This window comes from Pelodiscus sinensis, chromosome 26 (genome assembly GCF_049634645.1).
Source record: "Pelodiscus sinensis isolate JC-2024 chromosome 26, ASM4963464v1, whole genome shotgun sequence".
Classification (NCBI taxonomy): Eukaryota; Metazoa; Chordata; order Testudines; family Trionychidae; genus Pelodiscus; species Pelodiscus sinensis.
This window is the reverse complement of record NC_134736.1, coordinates 1,285,001-1,296,020: the sequence shown is the minus strand read 5'-3', so window position 1 is coordinate 1,296,020 and position 11,020 is coordinate 1,285,001. Positions and strand designations below refer to the sequence as shown.

The 11,020-nt window shown below is 66.1% G+C and overlaps 1 protein-coding gene across 1 annotated transcript in view; it reads right to left on the bottom strand.

Annotated features, from left to right (window-relative positions):
- Positions 1–892: 892 nt before the first annotated feature.
- Positions 893–11,020, bottom strand: part of TMPRSS13 (transmembrane serine protease 13) — a 35,235-nt gene continuing 25,107 nt past the window's right edge. Inside the window, 6 exon segments of the mRNA XM_075909444.1 lie at positions 893–1,653; positions 2,627–2,779; positions 2,869–3,011; positions 3,501–3,599; positions 8,674–8,846; positions 10,526–10,685. Of these exon segments, the coding sequence (XP_075765559.1) occupies positions 1,639–1,653; positions 2,627–2,779; positions 2,869–3,011; positions 3,501–3,599; positions 8,674–8,846; positions 10,526–10,685 (743 nt within the window). The 3' untranslated portion in view covers positions 893–1,638.

Here is an 11,020-nt window from a genome sequence, read left to right as displayed (position 1 = left end):
CCCGCCCACCAGCCACCCTCCGCCGGCAGTTCGCCCACGTCGCTCAGCGCTGCTGTTCGCCCCTCGTGCTGGGGGCGGGGGCCGGGCGAAAGCCACGCCCCCGTCCCCCGGGAAGTGACGCATTTGCAGCCAGAGGTGCTGCCCAGCAGTTTTCATTGGTGCTTTGCAATAACTTGTGCCAGTGGTGTCTGCAGACCCTGTCCCGTCTCCGGACACAGCCTGGCGCAGCGGGCTCCAGTGTGCAGAGACACGCAGCCATCCATCCGGCTCAGGAACTGGGAGCCGCCCCTTGCCCCAGGGAACAGTACAAAGTATCAATGGGGGGGATTCTGTCCTTCTGCGCCTTAGGGTCCCGTTCTGTGCACCCAGGAGCACTACAGCCCTTGTACACAGGAGAGCTGGCTCTGGCCCGTCCAGAGACGGACCCTCGGCTGGGCGGGCCGGTCTGGCCGTTCGGAGGAGGCCAGGAGGGAAGCGTGGCCATTAACTCCCTCCGGCGTCATGATCAGAAAGCAAAGCCACCGGATGCACCGTTGATTCTTTATAAAACTCCCCTCCCGTCGGGGCCAGACGGGTGCTTTGGAGCAGGTGGTGCGGCTAACGCTGGCCGGCGCACTGGGGGGTCCCATTCTGCCTGGAGTTTTCCGCCTCTCCTCTGCTCCTCTGCTCCCCAGGAGGGGCGGATTCCTGCCCCAGATCTGTGGCTGGCGGGCCGAACCCTGTGCACTTGAGCACGGGCGCGTGGTATCGGCACCACAGTAGCTCGCACCACGCCACCGCCCCGGTGCCAGGACAGGCAGCAGCGGGTTGCTTGGGCAGGTCATTCTGCCGTGATACCCCCTCCTCCCCCAGATATTCCTATAGGGGCCGGAAAGCTCCTTCGCAAGCAATCCCCGCCCCCCCCCCCCCCGCCCCCGAGGGAGTATAACCACACAGGTCGCTGGCTGCTGAGCCCTGAGGAGCACGGGCCCTTACTGCATGCAGGAAAGGTGATGGGCAGCCCCATGGCTCAGGCTCTGGGCTCAGCCACAGGCCCAGGGCCCCCTCAGACAAGCCCAGGCGCTTGGGGGCAGCATGACTGTCCTTTCTCCAGCCTGCGTCCCTTCAGACGGGGAGCCCCTCAAGGAACCAGGCGCGTTCAGCCTGGCCCCTCCGGTACCAGGTGCAGCTGGCCCGGGGTCTGGCACAGAGACGCGGGGGCGCGGGGCTACCGTTTGGGTTTACAAGACATGACTTATATAAGGTAGAGACGGAAGGGAGGTGCTGGGTCACTGAACCCCGCCCCCAGAGCAGGGCGGGGCCCTACAGGCTCCTTCCAAGTGCTTGGTCAAGTCCACTGTCAAGTGTCTCGAGTCGTGGGGCTTCGCCCACTCTCCTTGGGGACATCTGTGGCCGTTTCCCTGGACATTCAGCTTCTACTTCCCATCTGGGTTACTGGCAAAATGACTGGACTTCCAAGTCCCAGAGACACTGGCTTGGGGCTTCTAGGCACCGCCGGGTCCTAAATCCCCTGGGCAGTCCATGCGCGAGGGGCGATCCGCTGGCATTCACCCCAACAGCAGAACAGGGCCGGGGCCGCGCCGCACCAGGGGCTGGTAGCGGGAGAAGCCGCAGCCCCGCTAGGCGCCCGCCTCGTCCTTAGTTTCTCTCGCTCTGCGAAGAGAAAAGGGGGACGCACCACTCACACAGAACCACGGCTTCCAGCGGCACGCGTGGGCCTGGGGTGGCCACCTGCTCCCGGGCTGGGCTCCACGTGCCACACGGCCCAGCTCCCCTGGGCTCCAGTGGAGAGGTGAGACACCGTGGCGGCCTGCGACCCTCTCTCCAGGCAGCAGCCCTGGGGCAGCGGTGCCGGGGGGAGGCGCACGTTGGTCGAGGCCCAGCCTTCAGGGAGCGCCAGGGAATCGAACACCCAGCGCAAGCGGGCAGGGCCTGGGAGAGCCCCACCCACCCAAAGGGCTGCTGCGTGTGAACCCCCCCGGCAGGGCTGTGAAGAACCCGTGAGAACAGGCTGCCGGCCCCACTAGCGGCTCCCCTCGGGAGGTGTCTGGCATGGCGCCACGGCCACGGCCACGGCCACACGCTCTCTTTCCAGGGCTGCGCTGCCTGCGCTTTTGTTCCGGAAGTGCAGGCAAAGCCAGAGCCAGCCTGGGCAGCCTGCCGCCTGCGGCTCTGCAGAGCTACTGCAGCCCAAACCCGTTTTCCTGCCAGCGCCCCTCTGCAGGCCATGCAGACAAGGGCCAGGCCTGCCTGGGGCTGCCCCAGCTCCCCCGGGCTCGACGCGGCGGGCCCACGCGCGGGCGCTGGTAACTCCTGAGGAGAGAGTCCGCTCGTCCCCCGCTGGCTGCCCCAGCTCCCCCGGGCTCGACGTGGCGGGCCAACGCGCGGGCGCTGGTAACTCCTGAGGAGAGAGTCCGCTCGTCCCCCGCTGGCTGCCCCAGCTCCGCTGGGCTCCGGAGCCAGGAGGGCGGGTGCCGGCGAGCGAGGCCTGTGCTTTGCCGGGGGATTCGAGCACAAGCGCCCAGCTGCCAGCGTCCTTCCCCGTTTGTCGGGGAGTCCCTGCTCACGCGCCCACGGCCCTGGCAGCAGAGGCGGCGCGTCCCCCGGGCCCTTGCAGCCAGCTCACCTCCATTTTGCTGTGAATCCAGCTGAGCAGCTCGGTGACTTGTGTGTAAACCCCGGGCTTGTTCTTCTGGCCACAGCCCGTCCCCCAGCTGGTCACGCCGGCCACGTACCACCGGCTGCTGTCCTCGCAGACCAGGGGGCCGCCGCTGTCGCCCTGCGGCAGGAAGGCAGAGTCAGGAGCGCTGAGCGGAACCCTGCGTTTGGGACGCCCCCCTCCAGCCCACGCCCGGCCCACGGCCTCACCTGGCACGAGTCCTTCCCGCCCTGCAAGTCCCCGGCGCACAGCATGCGGGAGGTCAGCTCGCCTGAGTACACGCTGCTGCCGTTGCAGACCCTGGAGTCGATGAGGCTCACTTCCACCTCCCTCAGCCGCGGGAAGGTGTTCTCTGGAAAGGAGACAGGTGAAGCCAGGCCCTGCCTCTGGCCGTCCGCTGGCCCCCGCCCCCCGGGGGACGTATCACGGCACCGAGACTCCCACAGGGCACAGCTCCCGGGGGCTTAGCCACACGCGCCCTCAAGAGCCCCTCGGAGACCACGCGCACCGTGTCCCCCGGTCAGACCCCGGGCTCCCTCCCACAGGCGGCTCCGTGGCACCACATCAGCAAAACTGCCCCCCCCCCCCCGTTTTGGGCCTGTTCCTTGTACAGCTGCTTTTGAGAGTGGTGCAGGGCCAGCGGGACCCGGGAGAGCCTGACTTTTGGGGTGCTGGGCCCCGCTGCACTTCCACTGGAGCAACAGCGTCTCAGGGCCTCTCGCAACTGAGGCCCTCAGAGTCATCGGCCTTCCCAGTCCCCCCCAGCAGGCTCCTGGTGCTCCCCACGTGCTGCCCGGCGGGCTCCGCCCCACAGGGACGCCCGGTCCAGAGCTGCTCCCACCTTTGTTCTCACTGGTTTTGCCGAAGCCGGTGATGAAGCACTTCCGCCCGGCCTGGAACGTCTGGCCGGCCATGGGGAGACACGCCGGGCGGACCTGCCCTGCAGGGAGGGAAGCACCAAACAAGGACAGAGACGTTAGACTGACATGCAGGTGCCGTTACCCCACTGTGCCCCACCGCCTCCCAGCATCGCCCCACGGCCAACTGAGCCACCGCCCCACCGCGCCCCACCGCACCCCACCGTGCCCCACGGCCGACTGAGCCACCGCCTCACCGCGCCCCACCGCCTCCCAGCATCGCCCCGCGGCCGACTGAGCCACCGCCCCACCGCGCCCCACCGCCTCCCAGCATCGCCCCACGGCCGACTGAGCCACCGCCCCACCGCGCCCCACCGCCTCCCAGCATCGCCCCACGGCCGACTGAGCCACCGCCTCACCGCGCCCCACCGCCTCCCAGCATCGCCCCACGGCCGACTGAGCCACCGCCCCACCGCGCCCCACCGCCTCCCAGCATCGCCCCACGGCCGACTGAGCCACCGCCCCACCGCGCCCCACCGCCTCCCAGCATCACCCCGCGGCCGACTGAGCCACCGCCCCACCGCGCCCCACCGCCTCCCAGCATCGCTCCACGGCCAACTGAGCCACCGCCCCACCGCGCCCCACCGCCTCCCAGCATCGCCCCGCGGCCGACTGAGCCACCGCCCCACCGCGCCCCACCGCCTCCCAGCATCGCCCCACGGCCGACTGAGCCACCGCCCCACCGCGCCCCACCGCCTCCCAGCATCGCCCCGCGGCCGACTGAGCCACCGCCCCACCGCGCCCCACCGCCTCCCAGCATCGCCCCGCGGCCGACTGAGCCACCGCCCCACCGCGCCCCACCGCCTCCCAGCATCGCCCCGCGGCCGACTGAGCCACCGCCCCACCGCGCCCCACCGCCTCCCAGCATCACTCCACGGCTGACTTGCCAGCCCTCCTGCGTCCCTCTGCCAGGCCCCGCACCAGCCCTGCCACCTGCCCGCAGCCCCTGGGCCCTGCTCTCCACAGCTCCCCTTGCTCGGCAGGCCCTGCTCCGGCTGTTCTCCTGCCTCCCCCCTTCCCTGGCCACTGGCAGCCTCTGTTCCAGCACAAGGGACTCACCCACCAGTTCCATGCCCCAGCCCCGGCTGCGTTGGTGCAGCAGGAGGGGGCAGACCAGTCTGCTACGGGGGCAGCTAGAACTACCCTGGCAGAGGCCACCCCTGGTGGCAGGCGGCTGTCACCTTCCCGGCCTCTCTTCCGACTGTACTTGCCCTCTCCTCCCGCTGCACTGGGACGGGGTCCTCCCCTTGCCTGCCTGCCGCCTCCTCTCCATTCCTGCACCCTCCCAGGCCCAGGCGGTCTGGCCGGCCAAGCCAGGCAGCCGAAGGCCCCGCCGGCCGGGCGGGGAGTGTGACGTAGTGGGGGTACCTGGCTGGTTTCTATGCTGCTGGCTCTGGGGTAACCCCCACTGGCTGCCGTGGGTACCACGACCCAGCAAAACAGGATGAGTCACTATGCAAACCAGTATGGCCAGACACCCCCCATGGAGAGGAACAAAGGAAGGTGGATGCTGCCCTGGCTGGGGGACAGGGCTGGAAGAGAGGTAGTTGGTTGCTGTCTGGGAGCATGGAGGAGATAGCCTAGGGAGAGGAGCTGGAGTTTAGGGGCCCAGTCTCCCCCCAACTCAAGGGGGCCTGAGGCATCCTAGCCCAGCTCTGTGACCAGACTACATCTGTGCTGTGCTGTATCCTGGAGAGGCAATAAACTTCCTCTATTCCACTGGCTGGTGCAGTCTGTTTGTGCCATTTCGGGGTGCAGGAGACGGGGGACCCCCAATGCGCCGTCACACTGGTGTCAGGGGTGGGATGCACTGCACCCCGTGGATGGAGCTTCCAGCGGCGAGCGACAAGGCACAGTAGAAGCAAGAGCCCTGGAGCCAGGCGTGCTGGAGACAGAGCGAAGCGGTTCCTGGGAATCGTGGGGCGCTACAGCACTAGACTGGTGAGTCTGCACCGAGGGGACCCGCGGGCAGATGGCCTACGCCCGACTCTTGAAGGCAGAGCTGGTGGGGCTGTGCAGAGAGAGGGGCTTGCCTGCGCAGAAAGCAACCAAGGCCCAGCTGATTGCCCAGCTGGAAGAGAATGACCAGCCACAGGGCCAGGATCTTGTCCCCAGGGGAAGCAGCCAGACCCCCCCGAGAGTGTGTCAGGCTCAGAGAGGGGGAGGAGTGCTGGAACTCACCGGAGAGATGAGACAGCGTCTCCCGGGAGGCCTGCAAGCCATAGTCCATCTAGGTCAGGGGCCAGCCCAGCGGAGCTGCGGCGGCTGGAGATCCAGCTGCGGATCAAGGAATTGGAAGTAGAGGACCGAGAGAGGGACCGCCAGGACTGAGAGAAGGAGCGCCAAGATCGAGAAAGGGATCGCCAGAACCGAGAGAAGCAGCAACAGCATGAGCTGGCCATGGCAGAGCGGAGAACCGGCGGGGCACCGGCTGCGCCAAGTGCGGATGGGTCCCAGGGTCCCAGGACTGCTAGACGCTTGGAGAGGCCCGTGGTGGCCCAATTGAAGGACATGGGCGACATAGACGGGTTCCTCAGTGCCTTTGAGAGGGCCTGTGGACTGCAACGGGTTCCCCCAGCTGACTGGCTGCAGGAGCTCATCCCCGCACTGAACCAGGAGGCGGCCGGAGTGCTCAGTCAGCTGGAGGACCTACAGCCAGGGGATTACAACCGAGTCAAGGAGGCCCTGCTGCACAAGTTTGGGCTGACCCCTGAGATGTACAGGAAGAAGTTCCGGGGGGTGCAGAAAGGGCCACGAGAGACCTATGTGGATCTGGCCTCCCGCCTGTCGCAATACGGCCGCAAGTGGGTGTCTGGAGTCAGAGCCCAGACCACAGAGGAGCTGCTCAAGCTGGTCCTGATGGAGCAGTTCTACAGTTCTATGAAGCGTGCCCACCCAAACTGAGGCTGTGGCTCAAGGACCGGAGACCAGAGAACCCCCAGGAGGCCGGGAGACTGGCGGATGAGTTCACGGAGAGCCGGTCCGGGGGTGAACGGGAGTCCCGGAGAGAAAGGGAATCGCGCAGAGACAGGATCTTGGCTGAGCAACGGAGAGAGACACCTCCGAGGCGAGCCCCAGGGACCAGGACCAGTCATCGATACCCCAGAGAACCAGCCAGGCCCTGGACAGAGACAGCCCAAAGCCTAACTTGCCATCGCTGTGGGCAAAAAGGCCACAAGAGGGCTCAGTGCACCAGGTCCCAGGACCGGGGACTTTCCAGGGTTAACTGGCTGGGGCGGGAGGAAGGGCAGGCTGCCCCAGAGGCAGGGGCTGGCAGGCTAACCTCAGCTCAGAGAGAGGGGAAGGATGCTCAGTGCACCTCCCCTAGGATGTCTGATTCTCGGGAGGCGGATTTCTCCGTGTACCGGGTGGGGGCAGGATGGCCCCTGCGGAGCGAGTGCCTCATACCCCTGGAGGTGGATGGTAGGAAGGTGACGGGCTTCTGGGACACGGGGGCAGAGGTGACGCTGGCCCGATCCGACATAGTGGCCCCAGAGCGGATACTACCCCACACCCAGCTGACCCTGAAGGGCATAGACGGGTCCCCGTTTAAGGTGCCTGTAGCCAGGGTGCATCTGAAATGGGGGGCCAAGGAGGGCCTCAAGGAAGTGGGGGTGCACCCGCACTTGCCCACCGAGGTGCTGATGGGGAATGACCTAGAGGAGTGGCCCCATGAATCCCAGCGGGCTCTAGTCACTACCTGGAGCCAGAGCCAGCGGGGGCCTGACAACGTGGGTCCAGGGAAGGACTCCTGGCAGCGTCCTCATGATCCCATCCCAGTGGACACGGGGTCCAGCCAGGCTGGGACTCCGGACCTAGGCAGAGGTGGGGAACAGGTCCCGATCCCTGCCTCAGCAGCTGAATTCCAGGCTGAGGTGCAGGCAGACCCCTCCTTGCAGAGGCTGAGGGACCAGGCTGGCCTCCGTGCAGCTCAGCCCCAGGGGAGAGGTGGCCAGGAGAGATTCCTGCGGGAGCGTGGACTCCTGTTCCGTGAATGGCTCCCCCCCAGGAAGGTGAGGGCATGGGGGGTCCAGCGGCAGCTGGTCGTCCCCCGAAAGTATCGCCTCAAGCTGCTGTATTTGGCCCACGACACCCCCGTTGGGGGCCACCAGGGGATCCGGAGCACCCGGCTGAGGCTGCGCCAGCACTTCTATTGGCCGGGAATCTTTACAGCTGTGCAGCGGTACTGCCGGTCCTGTGACTCCTGCCAGAGGGGTGGGAAGGCCCAAGACAGTAGGAAAGCAGCTTGGGGGTCTCTACCCCAGATAGAGGACCCTCTGGGCTTGCTGAGAGAGTTATGGGAGGGGAAGACCTCCCTGGATGGAGCATCGGGGATGGAAGCCGCCCTGGCTATCCAGAGAAGGCTCGCTGGGCTTATGGCCCCGGCCCGAGAGACCCTGGCCAGAGATCAAGGCCAGCGGAAGGGTGGGTGTGACCCCCGAGGACAGGCCTGTGCCAGTCGCCCTGGAGCGGGGCAGCGAGTGGACAGAGGGAAGCCAGCTCATGTGGGGCCTCGCCGCGGCCGGCCTGAGTCAAGGGGAGCACCCATGTCCCCAGGGCGGGTTCCCACGCAGAGGACCCGAACTTCCCTAGGTCACGAGCGGAGTGACCCTGCTCAGTTCGCTCTCAGAGGGGGGAGAACTGTGACGTAGTGGGGGTACCTGGCTGGTTTCTATGCTGCTGGCTCTGGGGTAACCCCCACTGGCTGCCGTGGGTACCATGACCCAGCAAAACAGGATGAGTCACTATGCAAACCAGTATGGCCAGACACCCCCCATGGAGAGGAACAAAGGAAGGTGGAATGCTGCCCTGGCTAGGGGGCAGGGCTGGAAGAGAGGTAGTTGGTTGCTGTCTGGGAGCATGGAGGAGATAGCCTAGGGAGAGGAGCTGGAGTTTAGGGGCCCAGTCTCCCCCCAACTCAAGGGGGCCTGAGGCATCCTAGCCCAGCTCTGTGACCAGATTCCATCTGTGCTGTGCTGTATCCTGGAGAGGCAATAAACTTCCTCTATTCCACCGGCTGGTGCGGTCTGTTTGTGCCATTTCGGGGTGCAGGAGACGGGGGACCCCCAACGCGCCATCACAGGGAGTCAGCCTCACCCGACATGGTTAGGGGCGAGGCGAGTTTCACCAGCGCGATGTCGTAGTCGTCCTGGTCGTCGCTGTAGTTGGCGTTGATGATGATGTGGGAGGCAGTGATGCCCTTGGCGGGATGCAGCAGGTCGGAGGCCCCGGCGTAGACTTTCCACTCGTCGAGGATCTTCACGCTGTTCCTAAAGAGAGGGTGAAGCGGTGCAGTGACCGCCCTGAGCCGCCCACCCCGCCCAGGCCAGGCGCGGGCTGCTCTCCCCCCGGGCCTGGACCCCACTGCTGTCCAGTGCAGCCCTTCTGGCACCGGGGCTCGGGACACGGGCCGGGCTCCCCGCGGCTGGGCACTTAGGCGCCCGCTCGGGAGATTCCAGCTGATCAGCAGAGCGCCCAGCGCCAGGAGCCGCGCTGTTCTTGGTGGTGCACATCCGCACATGCCACTGTGCGCAGAGTGTTTGTCCCGCACGTGGCTGGAAGAGCAGCGAGCGTATTGGTCACAGCCTGTTTCGATGAGGTCGCCAGGGCTGGCGTTAGGTTTGCCGGGGTCTGGGGCGGAAGTGAGTGGCGGGGCTCAGGTTACAGGCCCCCAGTTAGGGCTTTGGCCCCTGCAGCCCAGGGCAGTGGGGCTTGGGGGGGTGGAAGCTTTGCTCCCCTCCCCGGTCACCCAGGGTATGTCTACACTACCCCGCTAGTTCGAACTAGCGGGGTAATGTATGCATACCGCACTTGCTAATGAAGCCCGGGATTTGAATTTCCCGGGCTTCATTAGCATAAGCGGGGAGCCGCCATTTTTAAATCCCCGCTGCTTCGAACCCCGTGTAGCGCGGCTACACGGGGCTCGAACTAGGTAGTTCGGACTAGGGTCCTATTCCGAACTACCGGTACTCCTCGTGAAACGAGGTGTACCGGTAGTTCGGAATAGGCACCCTAGTCCGAACTACCTAGTTCGAGCCCCGTGTAGCCGCGCTACACGGGGTTCGAAGCAGCGGGGATTTAAAAATGGCGGCTCCCCGCTTATGCTAATGAAGCCCGGGAAATTCAAATCCCGGGCTTCATTAGCAAGTGCGGTATGCATACATTACCCCGCTAGTTCGAACTAGCGGGGTAGTGTAGACATACCCTCAGTAATTTCTGCTGTCAGATGGGCTGGCCACTGGTCTAGCCCCAAACCCGCACCCGGGCTCTGCACAGCTCGGCTGCCAGGGCACAGGGGCTAGAATCGCTCAGAGACCAGCAGCGACCTTGGTAGCCCTCAGCTAGCTCCTGGTGGCCCCACTGTCCCCGAGCGCTGGGCTTTCGGGCCAGCTCCCAGCCTCCCTCCAGCACTTAGCTGCCAGGCCTGGTGCCAGACCTTGGCCCGAAAAGGCCCCTCCCCATCTGGTTCTGGCCCCGTCCCTGCCACTGGAGGGGCTGGCCGGATGGGGCTCGGGCTGAGCCGAACCAGCTGCGTCGGTCAGCGCTGTAACTCCCCCTCGCCGGGCCACGCCCCTGCTGGCTTCTCCGCGGCAGAGACCTCGGCTGGGCGTTCGCACAGCTCCCCGCCTGCGCGCTGTCCATGCACCCACCTCAGCATCGCGCCGAGAGACCCCGGCTTGGTGCTAGGCGGGAGGCCGGTGCCCACTAGGGACCACAGCCGGGCTCCCTCTAGTGGCTCCCAGCTAGGGGAAGTTCTGCCTCCGCTCTCCCAGGGGAGCTGCCGGCCGCAGGGCCAAAATCCCAGGACAGGGCAGGAGCCAGACTCTGATCCCAGGTGACATCAGCGTCAGCCCAGAGCCGCGCCCGCTGCTGGCGAGCCGGTCGGCATTGCGCCCCGGGGCTGCGAGCGGCCCGTCTTCCCGGCCACACTTCGGGGAGCACCACTTACACGAAGAAGCAATGGGCAGCGGTCAGCACCCACTGGGCATCGATGACTGTGCCCCCGCAGATGTGGCTCATGCCATACTGGAGACTAACTTGCCAGGGCCACTTGCTGGCCAGAGCTTCACTCCCCCCGATGATCCGGCCAGCGATCCTCTGCCCGCAGCCTGCAGGGAGAGACACATGCTAAGGGTGCCAAAGCCCCTCCCCGAAGGAGCCAGGCGGGGAACACAAGCCCAGTGCTAGACCACCAAGCCAGGCCACCCGCTTTGCACACACAGAGAGGGGTGGCTGCCGGGGGAGGAGCCCTGCGGAAGGGGATCTAGGAGTCATAGTGGCCCACAAGCTAAACAGGAGTAAAAGCAAACGTGATTCTGGGCTGCATGAACAGGAGCGTGGGGGGCCAGACACGAGGAGTCATTCCTCCCTCTGCTCCGCGCTGATCGGGCCTCAGCTGCAGGATTGGGTCCCATTCTGGGCACCACACTTCAGGGAAGATGTG